Below are 17,417 nucleotides of genomic sequence, written 5' to 3' on the forward strand. Positions count from 1 at the left end.
GGAGGAGGTCCATCAAAAATAAGCCTGTGGGAGCCGGGTGTGGTGTCTTACTCCCGTAATCCCAGCACTTGGAAGGTGCAGGAGAATCAGGAGTTACAGACCAGCCTTAGCTATAGCCAGTTCAAGACCAGTTTGAACTACACTAAGACCTTGTCTCTAAACAAAACAAAACAAAAAAAACCAAACAAGCAAAAAAACCCAAACATGAGTAAAAAGTTAAAAATAAGCCTGTAGTTGCTGTCCCGAAAGTAAGGGGCCTTGGATCCCCTCAACAGCACAAATAACTAAACAAATAAGTAGCCAATGATTGTTGTACAAAGAGTAGGAGCCATGAGAATGGGAAAGATGGAGGCTGGAGAAACGGCTCAGTGGTTAAAAGCACTTGCTGCTCTTCCAGAGGACTTGAGTCCGGTTCCCAGCATCCATATTAGCTGGTTCACAACTGCCTTTAACTCCAGCTCCCCGGGATCTGATACCCTCTTCTAGACTCTGTAGGTACCTACACTTACACACACACACACACACACACACACACACACACAATTATTTATTTTTTTTTAACAGAATGGGAAAGATAGGCTGGAGACATGGCTCAGTGGTTAAGAGCACTTGCTGCTCTTCCAGAGGACCAAATTAGGTTCCCATCCCCCACATCAATTGGTTCACAACTGCCTGTAATTCCAGCTCCAGGGGATCTGATGCCCTCTTCTGGCTTCCATGGGCATCTGCACACAGGTGGCACATGCTCACACAGACACATTTTAAATAAAAATTTTAAAAACAAATGAAAAAGAGATGAAGGGATCAGGAGATATGTACAGTCAACAGGATTTGGTGAGTCACTGGATGGGGCGGGGGGGGGGGGGGGGGGGGGGGGGGGACCCAGGCGGAGATGGCCTAAGAGAAAGGAGGAGTTAAGGATGACTTTCCTAAGTGATGAAAGATGGACAGAGGAAACTGGCCTCCTAATGGCAGAGGTAGTAAGGATTGGCCAGAGGCAAACAGAGATGATAAATACTGAACAGTAACACCTTGATTTTGCAATTAGGAGGTGTCTGGTGATCTTTGCCAGGAACCTTCAGAGGAGTGGCAGTTTATAGTGGGTTGAAGAGTGAGCATGAGGTGAGGACATCAGATGTCGGATCCTGGCTGGGACACAGAAATAGCATTTAGCTTTATGACTAAGAATGAGTTCAAGGCAACACACACTGGACTGCATTTCTACTATTATTTGAGGGGAACAGCCTGGGAGGGAAAGATGTTTATTTGTGGGTGGACATTTGTATCTGTATGAGTGTAACTGAGGCAGGGCAACAAATCTCCTTGCCCCCACCCAAAGCCTCAAGATGAACTGTAGTCCTGAGGCATAGAGCTTGCCTGCGAGTCCGTATCCTCTTTAAACCCACAGTCCTCGGTTCCTCTAGGAAGCAGGGACAAAGACATAGGCTGGAAATGAGATTTTTGTCATCTGGGGGACTCCGAGTCCCCAGCACCTTCTCATTTGTAGTTCTCACTACAGGGTCTCGCTGTGTACCTCAGGCTGGCCTTGAACCCGAAATTCTCTTCCCTCAGCCTCTAAAGTGTGGGTTTACAGATGAGTGGAGTCGTGTGCAGTCCCAGTACCTTTCTGCAATCTGAAATGAGGGCCTGGGATTGCAGCTCAGTGGTAGAGTGCTTGCCAAGCATGTGTGAAGCCCTGGGTTTAATGCCCATGTGTATGTAAGCACCAATTTAGCTAGGCATGATGATGCACAGCTATAATTCTCATACCCAAGAGGCTGAGGATGAATTACCATGAGTTCAATGCTATCCAGGGATATATAGCAAAACCCTGTCTCAAAAAAAAATCAAGAGAAGGGCAGGGTGTGGTGGCACATGCCTTTAATCCCAGCGCTAGGGAGGCACAGCCAGGCAGATAGATCCCTGTGACTGAGGTCAGCCTGGTGTACAGATTGAGTTCCAGGACAGCCAGGGGTACCCAGACAAACCTTGTCTCAAAAAACCGAAAGAAAAAAAAATCAAGAGAAATACAGGCATGGTAGAGCACTAATAATTCCAGTACTTGAGAGGTGGAGGAGGAAGGGTCAGGAGTCTAGAGCCAGTCTTGGCTACAGAGTTTGTTCAAGACTGGCCCTCAAAAAACTGAGAAGGGCAGGCTGTGAAGATGGTGAAGTCATCTTCATCAGCACTTGCTGCAAAAGCATGAGAACCTGAGTTCAGCACTCAAGAGGCCACCCCCAGCATCCATAGAAAAACGACAGGGTGTGACATCACTAAGCAGTAGTCCCTGCACTGACCAGGGTAGAGACAGAAGGGTCCCTCAGGTTCCCTGGCCAGCCAGTCTAGCCACATCAGTTAGCTCCAGGTACAGTGAGAGACCCTGCCTCAAAAAAACATTGTGGAGAGCAATTTCAGAAGACACCTGGGTTCCATAACGGTTTCCTCCCAAAACAAAATTCCATGCTGGCTGGACAGTGGTGGCACATGCCTCTAATCCCAGCACTCGGGAGGCAGAGGCAGGTGGATCTCTGTGAGCTCAAGGCCAGCCTGGTCTACAGAGCAAGGTCCGGACTGTATGAGCTACACAGAAAAACCCTGTCTTGAAAAACCAAAACCAAAACAAACAAACAAACAAAAAAACAAAACAAAACAAAATTCCAGTCTGCAGGAACCTCCTTAAGCAGGGAGGTAGACAACTCAAAACATCCTCAGGAAGTCCCTGAAACTGAGCAGATTTACTAGACCCCTCCCTGCAAGAGTGAGCAATAAAATATGAGGGTCCCTCTCAGAGAACTAAAGCCAAGTTGCAAAGACTCTCAGACCAGATGAACTACTTGAAAGAAGCAGAAACCAGTCAAGCTGCCTAGAAGAGGTTTGGACCAACTGAGGCACTGGGAAGGATGCTCTCCAACCTGTTGAGCTGTCTGCAGGCTGTGCAGTGTGTTCCAGGTTCCCAGCGCTGTGAGCTGTCACCCATGTTGGGGTGGGCTTTGGTGATGCAGCTGTCTGTGAGTCATTTCTGCTCATGTTCCTGTAGTAACTGCAATAAAACTCATTGTTTCACCAAGTTGGAGTTTGTTGGTATTTGTGCTTCGGTCTGTCATGGGACCCCTATCTGGGAGGAGAGACATGTGTTGTGGTTGTGTCCCCAGGAAAAAGTTGTGTCACACAACAACCCAACCTTAACATCTGGCTGGCATGTGAATGTTCACATGTGCATCAGTAAGATTACATGCGTGCACATGCATGAACACGTGCACAGACAAAAAGAACAGAGAATGGATAATTCCACTTGAGACAAGTTCTCATGTATCTTAAGCTGGCTTCAAATTCACTATGTAATTGTTGCCTCTACCTACCAAATGCTAGGAAGACTGAGTGTACCACCACCCCTGGTTTCAAACCCAGGGCCTCACCATTGCCAGACAAACACTCTACCAACGGAGTTACATCCCTAGCCCAGTTTCAGCTTTATAAACTACGGCATTCCCAGGAACTATAATCAGAAATCTAAATATTTTCTCATCTTTCTGGGGATAAAGACCCCTTAATACATGTAATTCTAATTCTCAGCTTTCAGGTGTCTGATGTTCAGATTTTTCAAGAATGTGTACTACATAAAACAGAAGCCTTGCTCAAGAAGCTCAACTGTAAAGAACGAGAGAAAGCCGGACGGCGGCGGGAAGAAAAACACAAGATTCAGAAAAAGGCAATAGCCACCATCCAAAACATGGGTTAAGTGTAAGGAATCGAAACCCCAGCAACTGTTAATTGGAAATGTGATCTCTCACTGAATGTGATAGAGCAGCAGAGACGGAGATGAAATCTTGGTAACACATTGCACAGGCTGTTGGCTCAGTTCCCATCACACAAGCCTCCAACCCTTTCCTCTGCCTGCTCTGCCGCCTTCCCGCCTCTAGGGCAGAAACGGAGAACGGGTCTCCGAGGAGGACGATCAGGACAGAGCACCGGGTGTGAGGGAAGGACCTAAACTGCCCCATCTTAAAGTTGGGTGGGAGTTCAGTGACCACGAAGGACCCAGGACGCTGGAACTCGGGCTTTGTGCGGGGCGTGTGGGGCAGGGGTGGCGAGCAACAGACTGCGGGGCTTCGTGAATCACGTGCGGTACTCAGCCAGCAGCCACGGCTTAACTACACACATCGACGCGTGTCTGGGACAGTTTTATAATCCTACCACGCCCTCTTACAACCCTCTCCGCAGCCCTCCAGCCTCAGTGCCTACGGCTGAGCGGGACAGACTAAGATTTCCTCAGGAAAAGATGGACTCCTGCCACTTTTCCCACCAATCGCTCTTGATCAGTAAAATATTGAGTACGTGGGACGGGGCATGACAACTGGGAGGGCGTTATTTCCCCTACCGAAATGCAAAGGTAAATGCTCCCACACGCAGATTCAAAGGGCGCATGCGTCGGCGATGACGGAGGCGGCGGCCGAGCCAGCCCGCGCGCAGTACCTCTTCCCAGCGGCCGGCTCGGCCACCGGCGCCCCGCCCACCTCCGCGCCGGAAGCGGAAACGCCTCTCGCCCCCGGGAGATTTCCGGTCGCTAGTTCCGGAAGTGGAGGTGCTCTGGGCTCAGTGGCCATGGCGCTGGCTGTCTTGCGCGTCCTGGAACCCTTCCCGACTGAGACGCCGCCGCTGGCGGTGTTGCTGCCGCCCGGGGGCCCGTGGCCTGCGACAGGGCTGGGCCTAGTGCTGGCGCTGCGGCCGGCGAGCGAAAGCCCTGCGGGGCCCGCGCTGCTCGTTGCGGCTCTAGAAGGGCCGGGCTCCCAGAACGAGCAGCGAGGGCCCGGGCCTCCGCAGCTGCTGGTGAGCCGCGCGTTGCTGCGGCTCCTGGCGCTAGGCCCCGGGGAGCGAGTGCGAGCGCGGCCTGTGCGGCGGCCTCCGGCGCTGGGCTGGGCGCTGCTTGGCACGTCTCCCGGGCCTGGGCTTGGGCCTCGAGTCGGGCCGCTGCTGGTCCGCCGCGGGGAGATCCTGCCCGTGCCTGGTTCGCGAGTGCTGGAGACGCGGCCGGCCTTGCAAGGGCTGCTGGGCCCAGGGACGCGGCTGGCTGTAACTGAGCTCCGCGGGCGGGCCAAACTGGGCCCGGAGAGTAGGGACCACAGCCACCCCCCACCCCCGCCCGTGGTATCCTCCTTTGCTGTTTCCCACGCGGTCCGGCAACTTAAAGGAGTTTTGGGAGGGGCTGGAGATACACTGGGTGTGACCCGGAGCTGTCTCCGGGGTCTCGGGCTCTTCCAGGGCGAATGGGTATGGGTGACCCGGGTCGGAGAGTTACCAAACACCTCCCAGCCGCACTTGGCTAAAGTACAGGTCCTAGAACCTCGCTGGGACCTGTCCGAGAGACTGGGACCCAGCTCTGGGCAGCTGGGAGAGCCGCTCGCTGACGGACTGGTGTTTGTGCCTGCTACTCTGGCTTTTAATCTCGGCTGTGACCCCCTGGAAGTGGGAGAGCTCAGAATTCAGGTCAGGAATGCTGCTTTTCCTTCTGCCCTCTTCTCTCTCTTAACTGAATTGGAAGGCTAGCTGTAGAATTTCGGTCCCCCTGTCCCTTACAGCCTTAGATTTTGCACTTCAGGTCTCTTAGCCTTGTTTACCCAGTCTCCATTATGAGACTGTCTCCATAGTGGTGCATGGGAAGAGCTCATGTGTTGAGGTGAAAGGTGAGGTTCACTGTCAAGTACCAGATGTGCGTACTCTTATGCTAATCAGTAACTTGGGTGCTACATCAGAATGATGTCTTGGTACCTTTCGCTTTTCATTGACTTCCTATTCTAACTTTTTTTCTGATAAAAGTCTACCATCCTTTACTTCAAGGCCTACCTAAAAATGAAAACTCCTTAAATCCTTTTATGATCTCAATACCATAACTTTAACACCATTTCCCCTCCTCCAGCCTTTTGAGTCTTCGTTAGGATATTTACCTTATTCTTTTTATGATTATATAATCTGTCTAATCCTCAATCATATATTGTAAATTCCTTGAAAGGCCTCTTTGTTATCTTTGGTGCCTGGTATTTAATATCTTATTAAATACATTTAAGAGACATTCTTGAAGTGTTTTGGTTTCTGCCTTTACTTCAAAAAAATACAGTTGTGCTGGGGGGCCACAATGCAGTTTAGTTTTTAAGCATATAAGTGTACTTGAAATTAACTAGCTAGAACAACACCAGCTCTTGCATTGATTTAACCCCCCAGGTGCCCAGTGGTCATATGTAAAAACATGTCCATCAGTGTAGAAACTTGTTAGGTGAGTGACCAGTTAATACTGTGCGATGGAGCTGGTATGTGACTCGGTGAAAGAGCACTTGACTAGCCCGAGAAGCCCTGGATCCAGCCCTAGCCCTCAAACCACACTAAGCAAACAAGTCCACTCAGACGTCCATATGTGAGTAACAGTGGGAATGGGTTTCTTCCGACTGAAGGAAACTGGTGTATTGGAGCTCATTCGGTTGAAGCAGCCCTTTTAGCTTGGCTAGGCTATATCTGAAGCTGGCTGTGGTAGCTCCTATCTGTAGTCCTAGAACTTGAGAAGCTGAGGCAGGAGAATTGCTGAGTTGATGATCAACCTGAGCTCTAGAAAGAGACAACAAAACCATATCCTTTTCTCACGGCCAGAATTCGGTGTCTTCACAAAAGACCACTTGGCGTCAATTCTAGTAGCTGCCTAGTGTCACTCAGAGTTTGTAGGGGCAGGGCATAATGGTGTTTGCCTGTAATCCCAACACTTGGGAGGTGGAAACAGAAGGATCAAGAATTCAAGAGCACTCACACCAACATAGGGACCAGTCTGGGCTACATGAAACCCTGTCTCAAAAACAGGACTTACAAAAATACATTTTTTTTTTAATTTGGTTTTTCGAGACAAGGTTTCTCTGTGTAGTTTTGGTGCCTGTCCTGGATCTCACCCTGTAGACCAGGCTGGCCTCGGACTCACAGAGATCCGCCTGGCTCTTCCTCCCGAGTGCTGGGATTAAAGGCATGCACCACCACTGCCCGGCTCAAAAATACATTTCTTTGCCCCTTACTGGCTTTGGGCTAAGTAACAGGTTTCAAAGAAAGGTCCAGGAAGATTCTCTTTACACACAGCTTTCTGGAACCAGGGTCACAAAGAGTTGACATGGCTTCTTAGTACACATTAGAAGGAGAGTTTTTGGTTTTCTAAGGGCGACAGAGATACACAGTTTGGCTACCTCAGGCTGCTAGCCTTGATATTGTAAAGACAAAAGGCAGATGTAGACAATGGCTGCTAAGAGGGTAAAACCTGTCTCCTTGGAGGTTGTAAGGTGATGATTGTTTCTCCGTTAGAGGTATCTGGAAGACTCCATCACCCATGAAGACCAAAGAAGCTCTTCACTGCTGTCTGAGCCTCCGTTTGCCAGAGAGTTACACATTGAAATTGTGTCCTCACCACACTACAGCTCTAATGGAAACTATGACCATGTTCTTTACCGGCACTTTCACACACCCAGGTCAGCTGCCTACTCCTTTTAAGGACAAGAACACCTCACCTTGTCCCTCTCCATCCTTGTCCAGCCCATGCCTCAGGTCCGGGTACCCCAGGGCTACTGGCTTAGGAACTGCATGATAGTCAGTATTGTGGCAGGGAGCCTTGGAAGGTGATTTGAGCATTCTAAGAAGAAAAGGACTGTTTGGTCAAAAAGCACTCCAAAAGAGCCAGGGATGCTCCCATCTCCAGCCTCACCATCCTTTTCCCAACAATCTAAGTCTTAATTGTTCCCTAAAAATTGGAAGCTGTGGGTCTTACAGCCCAGCTGTGTCAGTATGACACACTTCCTGACACTTCCAGTGTGAGCTGACTGAGGCCACTGATGTGTTGCAGGGTGGTCCAGGAAGGGGATGTTCTGTGTGTACCAACAGCTGGGCATGTTGAGATTCTGGAAGGACGCCTGGAGAAACTGCCCAGGTATGCAGCTGCCCCCTCCTCTATGGTCCAGAGTCATAAGCTAAGTGCAGTTCGACAGTCTCCCAAGTTGTATGTAATAGTTTTGTGCTAAAGGATATTTTATTACTGCTAGAGAGGAAAAAAATGCAGTTTCTGGTTTCCGAGTGGAATCACTGCCTAGGGCTGGGATGTAAGGAGTGGTAAAGCACTTGCCTAGCATGTGAGGGGGCTCTCTATTTGGTTCCTGGCACACACACACAACACTGAGTGAACAAACAATACTTTAATGGACCTGGAGCTACAGTTAAGTGTGGAGCACTTGCCTGGCTTGACTGGAGGCCCTGGTTCAATCCCCAGCACATATAAGTTGGGGATGATGGTGTACATCTGTACTTACAATACTTGGGAGGTGGAGGTAGGAAGATCATGAGTTCAAATCCAGCCAGGGCTTCATGAAACTTCATGGGGGAAGGGAATAGAGACTACTTTAGCCTTCTATGAAGGGAAAAAAATGTACCCCAGGCAGTAGTCCTTCTGCCTTTCCTAGACTGGTTCCCATTGCCTGTAGTATTTTTTTCTTCTTCTGTTATATTTCTCTGTGGTGTGTGTGTGTGTGTCTGAGTCTGAGCACTCGAGTGCACACTCATGGTTTTGTGCACATGAGTGCCACAGTGCACATGTGGAGGTCAGAGGATTACTCTCAGGAGAAGGGTTTGGAAAGAGAACTTAGGTTTTAGGTTTGGCAGCAAGTGCCTTTACCTACTGAGCCATCTCGCTGCCCTTCCTGCCTTTTGTTGTTCTTAGGTTTATGTAAAAGATTTATTAAGGCAAAAGGAACCCTCGACAGTACCAGGGACTAACGCTAAGGGAGGACTACTCCCCTAGTGTTTTATTAGGGAACACAGTTGACAGATAGGCTGGCCCAACTTTGACAGCTGTCATTTGCAAGTTTTCTGCCTCGTCCTGTGTCCTATGCCAAGAGAGACACCCTGCCAGGAGGGCCTGGTTCATCTTTGTCAACATCCAGAGCCTGGTTCCTGTGGGTGCCCGGTGCCCCCTGTGATAGCAACCCTAGGCCAATCGGGCCTGGCGTCTGGGCTGCTCTCTTGTTGAACAAATGCCTAAGAGCTAGGACTGTGTGTTGTGGTTGGTGGTGGTGCTGACGGTGGTGGTGGTTTTTTTTTTTTTAAGACATGGTTATCTGTGTAGCTTTGGCTGTCTTGGAACCTGCTCTGTAAATCAGGCTGGCCTTGAACTCACAGTGGTGTTGTATTTTTGAGTCAGGGCCTTACGCTGTAGCTCAGGGTGGCCGCAAACTCATTATGTAACCTAGAATGACCTTGTACTTGGAGCAATTCTCCAGGCTCAGCCTCCTCAGTGCTAGAATTACCATGCCTGACTTAGCTGTTTTGTTTTGAGACATGTCTCACTATGGATCTCTGACTGGCCTGGAAATCACAGATATCCACCTACATCTACCTCCCAAATTCTGGGATTAAAGGCATGCACCACCATGCCCATCTTGACTTGGATTATTTTTTGAGAAAGGGTTTCATGTAGCCCAGGCTAACTTCAAAATACATGTGTGAATGATGGCCTTGAACTTCTGATCTTCCTGTTTCTAACTCCTGACTCCTGAGATTTATAGGTGTGCACACACAAATCTATGTGGTGCTTTCAAACAGACCAGGGCTTTGTGCTAGCTGCTAGCTGCCTTAGCCTCTTCCCAGTTAGTAGCTTAAATACCTCTGACTCACGGTGACACTAGTTAGGCTAGGCAAGCATTCTATCAACTAAACTAAACTCACAGCCCCTGACTTAGTTTTCTGTGGAAAAACTGAACACCACCCACACTTCATACTGTCAAAGGAAAAAGCACCAGCAGGTCATTTTCTGGACTTCGGCTGACCAGCTCCAGCTACCTGTCTTCTGGGTGCCAAGCACAAAGCTCTTCCTGAGCCGGTCTCAAGGAAACCAAGGTTGGGAAAGTAAGCAGCTGAGTTCAAGGGCAGGTGTAGGACGTTAGCCACCTAGGCATGGTGAGGGAAACCCAGGAGCTCCTTAGATTGGCTAAAAGGAACTCCATCATTGATGGATCCTCTTCAGCCTCCCTTAGGCTTGGCTTTACCAACCAGAGCTACCTGGGAGTCATCGGCTCCACTGCCTCCCCAGCACCTGCTCCCTGGCGGTTTGGAACACAACCCAGTACTCCCTCAGTAGTGCTCTGGTGAAGTCTAGATCTCTGGCCGTTCTACTCCCTGAAGTGGAGCACCACCCTCCACTGAAGAAGTCGGCCCCTTCCCAGCTCACCACAGTGCCATCCCCCATTGCTTTCCTATACACTGCTTCCAAGGTGTTCTGACAAGATTTCCGGCGTGGTAGAGGTGTGAGGCTGTACACTCAGCTGCAGTGGTACAGTTTTCTGAACTAGAGCTGGGCTCAGACCTTTCACCTGCATGCACCAAGCTCTAGGTTGGGTACACAGCACATACTTTCCCTTAGGTTTTAGTTTTTAACACAGCCACTGCCAGCCATAATACTTAGAGAAAATTTATTGTTTGGGGTATGTGTTTGTGAACACGGGTATGCAGGTGCATGTGTGTGTGTGTGGAGGCCCCGAGGTTGACATCAAGTGTCTTCAATTGCTCTCCACCTTATACTTTGAGGCAGGGTCTCTCACTGCACCTGGAACTCTTTTTTTAGGCTAGTCTGTCTCACCAGCTCACCCTGGTGAGTCCCTGTCTCCTCCTCCTGTGCTTGCTGGGGTTATGGGCAGGTGACTATACCCACCCATCTTTTATGTGGCTCTAGGGCTCTGGACTCTGGCCTTTCTATTGTTTGGGTAGTACTTTACAGCTGAGCCGTCTCCCCAGCCCCTTATAAGACTTGTAATGCAAACCTTCCTCTACTTGGAAGCACTCCCACCCACCTTTGCTGCCAGAGTGGGCAGCTTGGCAACTATATGGCATTTTGAGTAAAGGAGTTTGCATCCTGAAGGGTCTTAGAGAGGCCTAGAGTGTAATTGTTCCTGGTGTCTCACTGCCTAAGAATTAAAAGGAGGAGAATTTAATCACGTCTGCCCGGGAGACTGAGTGACTAGCCGTTATCTGTTCTTACCCTCTTGCCGTTAGTAGCGTCAGTACCTCTGATGCACAGTGACACTGGGTGTGCCTGCTTAGCCTTGGTTATACCTCCAGATTGCAAAAATACAGATGCCTGACACACCCAAACCAAGACTAGAATCAGGATGAGCCTATGGGCCGTGTGTCTTTTTCTTTCAAAGGATGAAGTAATATTTTTTTTAAATTCCATTTATGTATTTAAAAATGTGTGTTCGGGAGCTTATGGAGGTCAGAAGACGACTTGTAGGAGTTGGTTCTCTCCTTCTATCACGTGGGTCTCAGTTATTAAACTCAGGCAGTCAGGCTTGGCGGCAAGTGCCTTTTCCTGCCCAGCCAGCTGGTTGGCCCCAGTGCTCACGTTTGAAATTAAAGTGAGTGACTCTGAGATTGGAAGACCTTGACTACAACCTGGCCTCTTACACTCTTTTGGGAGTGGGGGAGTTCGAGACAAGGTCTCTCTATGTAGCCCTGGCTGTCCTGGAACTTGCTGTGTAGACCAGGCTGTCTTGGACTCAGAGATCCTCTTGCCTTTGCCTCCAGAGCTGAGAGTAAGGGTGTACGCCACCACTTGAGGCCTTTCTTACCCTTTTAAAGTGTACAGTTCAGCTGGTCATGGTGACATGTACCCATCATTCCACCTACTTAAACTAACAGAGGATCACTTGAGGTTATGAATTTGAGGCCATTCTAGAAAACACAGAGAGATCTCTTTCAAAATAAACAAGTGTATAATTCAATAGTTTTCGTTGCAGTTACAAAATTGTGCAAACATCTCTAGTTCTTGAACTTTCCTAACCACAAAACAAACTACCCACTAGTAATCATTCCCTGTTTCTTTCCCTGTCCCCAAGATCTGGCAGTCGCCAACCTGTCAAATGGACTCAGAATACATGAAAACCACTTATTTTTAAAGCCTCGCAGATAATTGCAGGACAGAGAATTACTCACCCCACTGTAGTACCGTGGCGTAGCCTGTCTATCTCATGACCTTCCTGCTTCAGCCTCCCCGGGACTAGAGTTAGATGGCATTATTAAGGAATCTAATTTCAGTTAGCGTTTGCTGGATTATTGAATAAGAAACAAGGGCTATCTCGGTCTGAGATCTGAGACCCTGGTGCAGCAGTACAGGAGAGAGACTCTTCTGAAGCCAGGGAAGTGGCCATAGGTCGCAATGCTCAGTGATGGTGGCTTCACCTTTTGGAACAGGTGGCTAGGACATGTGCCTGGAGAAATGCCCTCCTGGCTATCTGATGGCCGTCCGGGGGGTGCAGGAGGACAGACAGCTGCCCTCAGAGGCGTTACGGTCCAGTCAGGCAGACAGGACCATCTGCTTTCCTCCCTCCCAGCCCCCATCATGCCAGTCTCAGGGTAATCACCTGTGATGCTCCTAAGTCCATCCTTTATGAGAGAGCCACCTGCTCTTGGAGAGGGCAGATGTGGACTCGGTCTGGGGTTTCTTGGCCTCTTTCTTGCAGGTGGCGGGAGGTGTTTTTTAAAGTGAAGAAAACAGTTGGGGAAGCCCCAGCTGGGCCAGCCAGTGTCTTCCTGGCGGATACCACCCACACCTCTTTATACATGGTAAGGCCTTGGGCGGGAGGAGACCTGGCAGCAGGGCGGGAACACTAGAGTCATGGGCCTCTTCCCACCTTTCACAGGCAGGCTCTGCCCTGAGCCGTGTTCCACTGCTGCCTTCAGGAAGGTCCACTCCCTGGGACAGCTTGTCTCCTCCAGGCCTGGAGGCCTTGGTGAACGAGCTCTGTGCCGTCCTGAAGCCTCACCTGCAGCCTGGGTGAGTGAGGTGTGAATCCAGGCCTGAGAAGGGCCTGCTCAGAGCATCACTGCGGAGCAACATCCAGAGAAGTAGTTCCCAATAGTCCACCCAGAGTTGGGGGCCGCAAGCCAGGACACCTAGTCCAGGCCACCAGCAGACTCCCAGGTGCTGTCTCTGAGCCTGCTTTTCTGCTTGGGGAGTCCATGATCCGTCCTGGCCTTTACCACTCCATCCCTGAAGGACACAGTGCCCCATTCCAGTGGCCCAGGTCTAAACCCAGACCCCTCCCTGTGCTCTTCAGACTAGAGCTCTCAAGCTAGGCTTCACTGAAGGCACGGTGGTCTGTGGCTGCAGAGCACTCTGAGTTCATTGCTTCTGCCTGAGCACCAGAGAGGGTAGAAGACAGGGCCTCAGAGTGGAGACAGCCTGAATGGGGGTTAGGGAGAGGCACAAGGAGAAACAGGATGCTTTGGGGGCCCAAGGGTCCCTGTGTTACTGGAGTCTTAACATTGGGCCAGAAAGTGGCGGACAGTGTATATTCCTTAATTGCAGAGGAGCCTTGCTCACAGGAAGCAGCTGTGTACTTCTTCGAGGGCCCCCAGGCAGTGGGAAGACCACAGCAGTCACGGCTGCGTGTAGCCGCCTTGGGCTCCATTTATTGAAGGTGAGGGCCTCTGGAGAGGATCCCAAGCACTTCCCCCCAGCCCACATTCTGCCTCTCTCTCTTCCTCTGTTCCCTCTTTACCACCTAGCAGCCCTAACCCTGGAGCCTGGTAGTCTAATGTATAACAGCCCATGATGCTCAGCTCCTCAGAGGTCCTTTCAAGGTTGCATATCCCAAGGAATGGATAGGGTAGAGAAAAGCTAAGACCCGGTCAGTGTTCCTCCTGCGCCCATCCCTGCTCTCCACAGAAAGACCGTCTGCTTCTGACCCCTCCCACCTCTCTCCCTTCCACAGGTGCCCTGCTCCAGCCTCTGTGCAGACAGCAGTGGGGCCATGGAGACAAGGCTGCAGGCCATCTTCTCCCGGGCCCGCCGCTGCAGGCCTGCTGTCCTGTTGCTGACGGCTGTGGACTTTCTGGGCCGGGACCGCGATGGGCTGGGAGAGGATGCCCGTGTGGTAGCCACACTGCGTCACCTCCTCCTTGATGAGGACCCTCTCAGCAGGTACTTACAGAGAGGCGGGTGACGAAGGGGAATCCCCCTCCTAAGTCTTTGCAGCCCTTTATTCCTTATTTCCTCACCCCTGCTGGCTTCTCAGAAATCTCACCTGCCTATCCAGGGCCTGGATTCTTAGGAGTCACCAGACGTAGGAGGGTGCAGTCTAGCATTTTGGAGGAAGCACGAGATTGAAGCCTTTGTCCTCATGAGCTCCCCCTGTGACGCACAGACCCCCCCTCAATAGTGTCCCCACAGGTCGTGCTGGGACTTTGGGTGGCGCTCGTCCCTACCCAATCCCGACACCAGTCATCCCCACAGCTCGAGCTGTTGGCTGTGTCCTACACTCGGCCCGTCCCTCTGTCTGCAGCTGCCCTCCGCTGATGGTGGTGGCCACCACAAGCCGTGCCCAGGACCTGCCCGCTGATGTGCACACAGCATTTCCTCATGAGCTGGAGGTGCCAGTGCTGTCCGAGGATCAGCGGCTCAGTGTCCTGCAGGCCCTCACTGCCCACCTTCCCCTGGGCCAGGAGGTGAACCTGCCCCAGCTGGCACGACGCTGTGCGGTGAGTGTCTACGCAGGTTCCTCGTCACACTAGGACTTCGGTCCTGCATGAGGTGGTGTCCTGTGAGACGGGAAACCGCCAGAGCCTCTGCAGCTGGAGTCCAGACCCCACGGGCTCGACCTGCTACGCCATGCCCATGTGTCCTTTTGTATAATTCCCTAGGGCTTTGTGGTAGGGGACCTCTATGCCCTTCTGACCCACACCAGCCGGATAGCCTGTGCCAGGATCAGAGCCTCAGGGTAAGAGGGACTCACCATGGGGAAGGTGGCCGGGCAGGTGGGGAGAAAGCAGTGGAACCCGCAGAGAAGTCCTGTCTCATTTTCTTGTTCTCGCTGTTGTTTAGTGACAGTCTTAATCTGTAACCTGGTTGACCCGGTCCTTTTTTTATTTTCATTTTTTTAAGACAGGGTCTCAGCCTTGGCTGCCCTGGAACTCACTGTGTAGTCTTACAGGCGTAAGCCTAGCCCCACGTTTCTCTCTGTAGTTTGGCAGATAGCTTGAGTGAGGAGGATGAGGGGGCGCTGTGTGCAGCTGGCTTTCCCCTGCTGGCTGAGGACTTTGGGCAGGCCTTGGATCAACTGCAAACAGCTCACTCCCAAGCTGTGGGTGCCCCCAAGGTGAGAACCAGGTCCTCGTGGTGGGGCAGGTGCTCCCCCCTTGCGCCTCCCTACCCTACACTCCTGTGTCTCCTAGATCCCTTCAGTGTCCTGGCACGATGTGGGTGGGCTGCAGGATGTAAAGAAGGAGATCCTGGAGACCATCCAGCTCCCTCTGGACCACCCTGAGCTGCTAAGCCTGGGCCTGAGACGATCAGGCCTTCTGCTCCATGGGCCTCCAGGCACTGGCAAGACCCTCCTGGCCAAGGCAGTGGCCACCGAGTGCAGCCTCACCTTCCTCAGGTCGGCAGGCGTGGGAGGAACCGTGGGAGGCTGGGACTGCGGCAGGCTGGTGGGAGGGCGGGAGGAGAGGACAACTGTATACGCTGAACACCTGTGGTGGGTCTCACTCATCCGTCTATCGCTCAGCGTAAAGGGACCAGAGCTCATCAACATGTACGTGGGCCAGAGTGAGGAGAATGTGCGGGAAGGTGAGTGAGCAGGGAGAGGCGGAGCCTTGGGTCCTTCTCCAACTCCAGGGCCTCACCTTCCTCCCCCAGCTGCCGCTCATGGTCAGCCGAGTGGGGCAATTGTCTGGGCTGAACTGCCGGCCCGTTGCCCGCCCTCCCTTCCCCCTGACTTCAAGCCCCCTGACACCCTCCTGCGAGCCTCTCTGTCAGTGTTTGCCAGGGCCAGGGCTGCTGCTCCGTGCATCATCTTCTTTGATGAACTAGACTCCTTAGCTCCAAGCCGGGGGCGAAGCGGAGATTCTGGAGGTGTGATGGACAGGTCAGGAGTCCAGTGTGGAAATGGAGTCTGGGATCCCAGATGGGAGGGATGTGAGATTAGTCTTCAGGTCGGGGATCTGCCCTTCCAGTTCAGAGCTGGTAGAAGGGAAGCTAAAAAGGAGTTGGGTGTGGAACTTTGAGGAGGAGGGCTGCCTGTGTGGAGAGGGACGTGGTGCCGAACTCAGCAAAGACCTTGCTGAAGTAGCCTTCAAAGAGACGCACAGCAGCCTGAGGGCACACCAAGGACTCTCTGGCCTTTGCCTCCTCCCCACAGAGTGGTGTCTCAGCTCTTGGCCGAGCTGGATGGGCTCCACAGCACTCAGGATGTGTTTGTGATCGGAGCCACCAACAGGCCAGACCTCCTGGATCCTGCCCTTCTGCGGCCTGGCAGGTGGGTATCCTGGACCTCTCTTCCCAACCAGACCCCTCCAGGCTTGTGTCTTGACCTCTGCATATCCTTCACCTCTCATGGCTGGCAGCCCTGATGCTTTTACTGTTTCTATCTCTGAAGGTTCGACAAGCTGGTGTTTGTAGGGGCAAGTGAGGACCGCGCCTCCCAGCTGCGTGTTCTGAGCGCCATCACACGCAAGTATGCTTTGTCAAAGAGCTGGGGCCTTGGGATGGCCAGGGAGGGTGTGCCAGTCAGTGAGGCTCTGGAGGGGGAGGTGAAGCCAGCTTTAACATTTCTGGTATGGGTGTAACAGGTTCAAGCTGGAGGCCTCTGTGAGCCTGGTGAACGTGCTGGATCGCTGCCCACCCCAGCTGACAGGTGCAGACCTCTATTCTCTCTGCTCGGATGCCATGACAGCTGCCCTCAAACGCAGGGTTCGAGACCTGGAGGAAGGTGAGCCCACTCGCCAGTCCCAGAGGGGAACCAAAACGCTAGTGGGAGGCGGGCCTGGCCCTGCATTTCAGAAGGACAGCTGAGCAGGAAGGTGCCTCCCCAGGGCTCCCTCCTTCCTAGGCACAGACCAGGCCTCGGTTCTTCAGCTAGGTGGACTCTGGCCTTACCCTTCCTTGCCGCCCCTCAGGGCTCGAGCTGGGGAACTCAGCACTGCTGCTCACCATGGAGGACCTGTTGCAGGCCGCAGCCAGGCTGCAGCCCTCAGTCAGTGAGCAGGAGCTACTCCGGTACAAGCGCATCCAGCGCAAGTTTGCCGCCTGCTAGGAGCTGCCTGCCATCTTTGTCTGCATCTGCCCACACTGCTGAAGGTACCTGCTGCCATGTCACCTGAAGGCTGCCTTCCCCCAGGAGATCCCCTGTGAGCCATAGTGGGAGGCCCTTGTGTTTGGGAGGAGGGCCAGACCTGACAGCCTGGGAGCTTGGCAACCTGGGAATCGGTTGAGGTACCAGTTCTGTGACAGAAAATAAACTTTATACTGCCCCCTGCTGGTGGTGCAAGGGGTCGCGGTGCAAAGGGCAAGGGTATGGGAGGATTCAGGTCTGGGGCGGGGAGGGGATGGACACCATGGGAGCATGTCACTTCTGAAA

At 52.1% G+C, this 17,417-nt stretch overlaps 2 protein-coding genes across 3 annotated transcripts in view; one reads left to right on the forward strand and one right to left on the reverse strand.

Annotated features, from left to right (window-relative positions):
- Ppp2r5d (protein phosphatase 2 regulatory subunit B'delta) overlaps positions 1–4,490 on the reverse strand; it is a 27,402-nt gene extending 22,912 nt beyond the window's left edge. Inside the window, exon 1 of one of the 2 annotated variants that reach the window (XM_052745496.1) lies at positions 4,379–4,490. The gene's annotated coding sequence lies outside the window, so the exon portion shown is untranslated. The remainder of the gene's footprint in view (positions 1–4,378) is intronic. The other variant, XM_052745497.1, reaches the window with a different exon arrangement.
- Positions 4,491–4,559: 69 nt separating this feature from the next.
- Pex6 (peroxisomal biogenesis factor 6) lies at positions 4,560–17,315 on the forward strand. Its single transcript, XM_052745495.1, has 17 exons — positions 4,560–5,484; positions 7,327–7,490; positions 7,862–7,945; positions 12,522–12,624; positions 12,702–12,835; positions 13,370–13,481; positions 13,776–13,984; positions 14,346–14,541; positions 14,704–14,780; positions 15,026–15,158; positions 15,235–15,440; positions 15,567–15,628; positions 15,818–15,926; positions 16,200–16,316; positions 16,437–16,514; positions 16,630–16,769; positions 16,957–17,315. Exons 1-17 carry the CDS (start codon positions 4,603–4,605, stop codon positions 17,091–17,093), a joined length of 2,943 nt encoding a protein of 980 aa, XP_052601455.1. The 5' UTR covers positions 4,560–4,602; the 3' UTR covers positions 17,094–17,315.
- Positions 17,316–17,417: the final 102 nt, after the last annotated feature.

Source organism: Peromyscus californicus, unplaced genomic scaffold (assembly GCF_007827085.1).
Source record: "Peromyscus californicus insignis strain IS unplaced genomic scaffold, ASM782708v3 Scaffold_19__1_contigs__length_69161282, whole genome shotgun sequence".
Classification (NCBI taxonomy): Eukaryota; Metazoa; Chordata; class Mammalia; order Rodentia; family Cricetidae; genus Peromyscus; species Peromyscus californicus.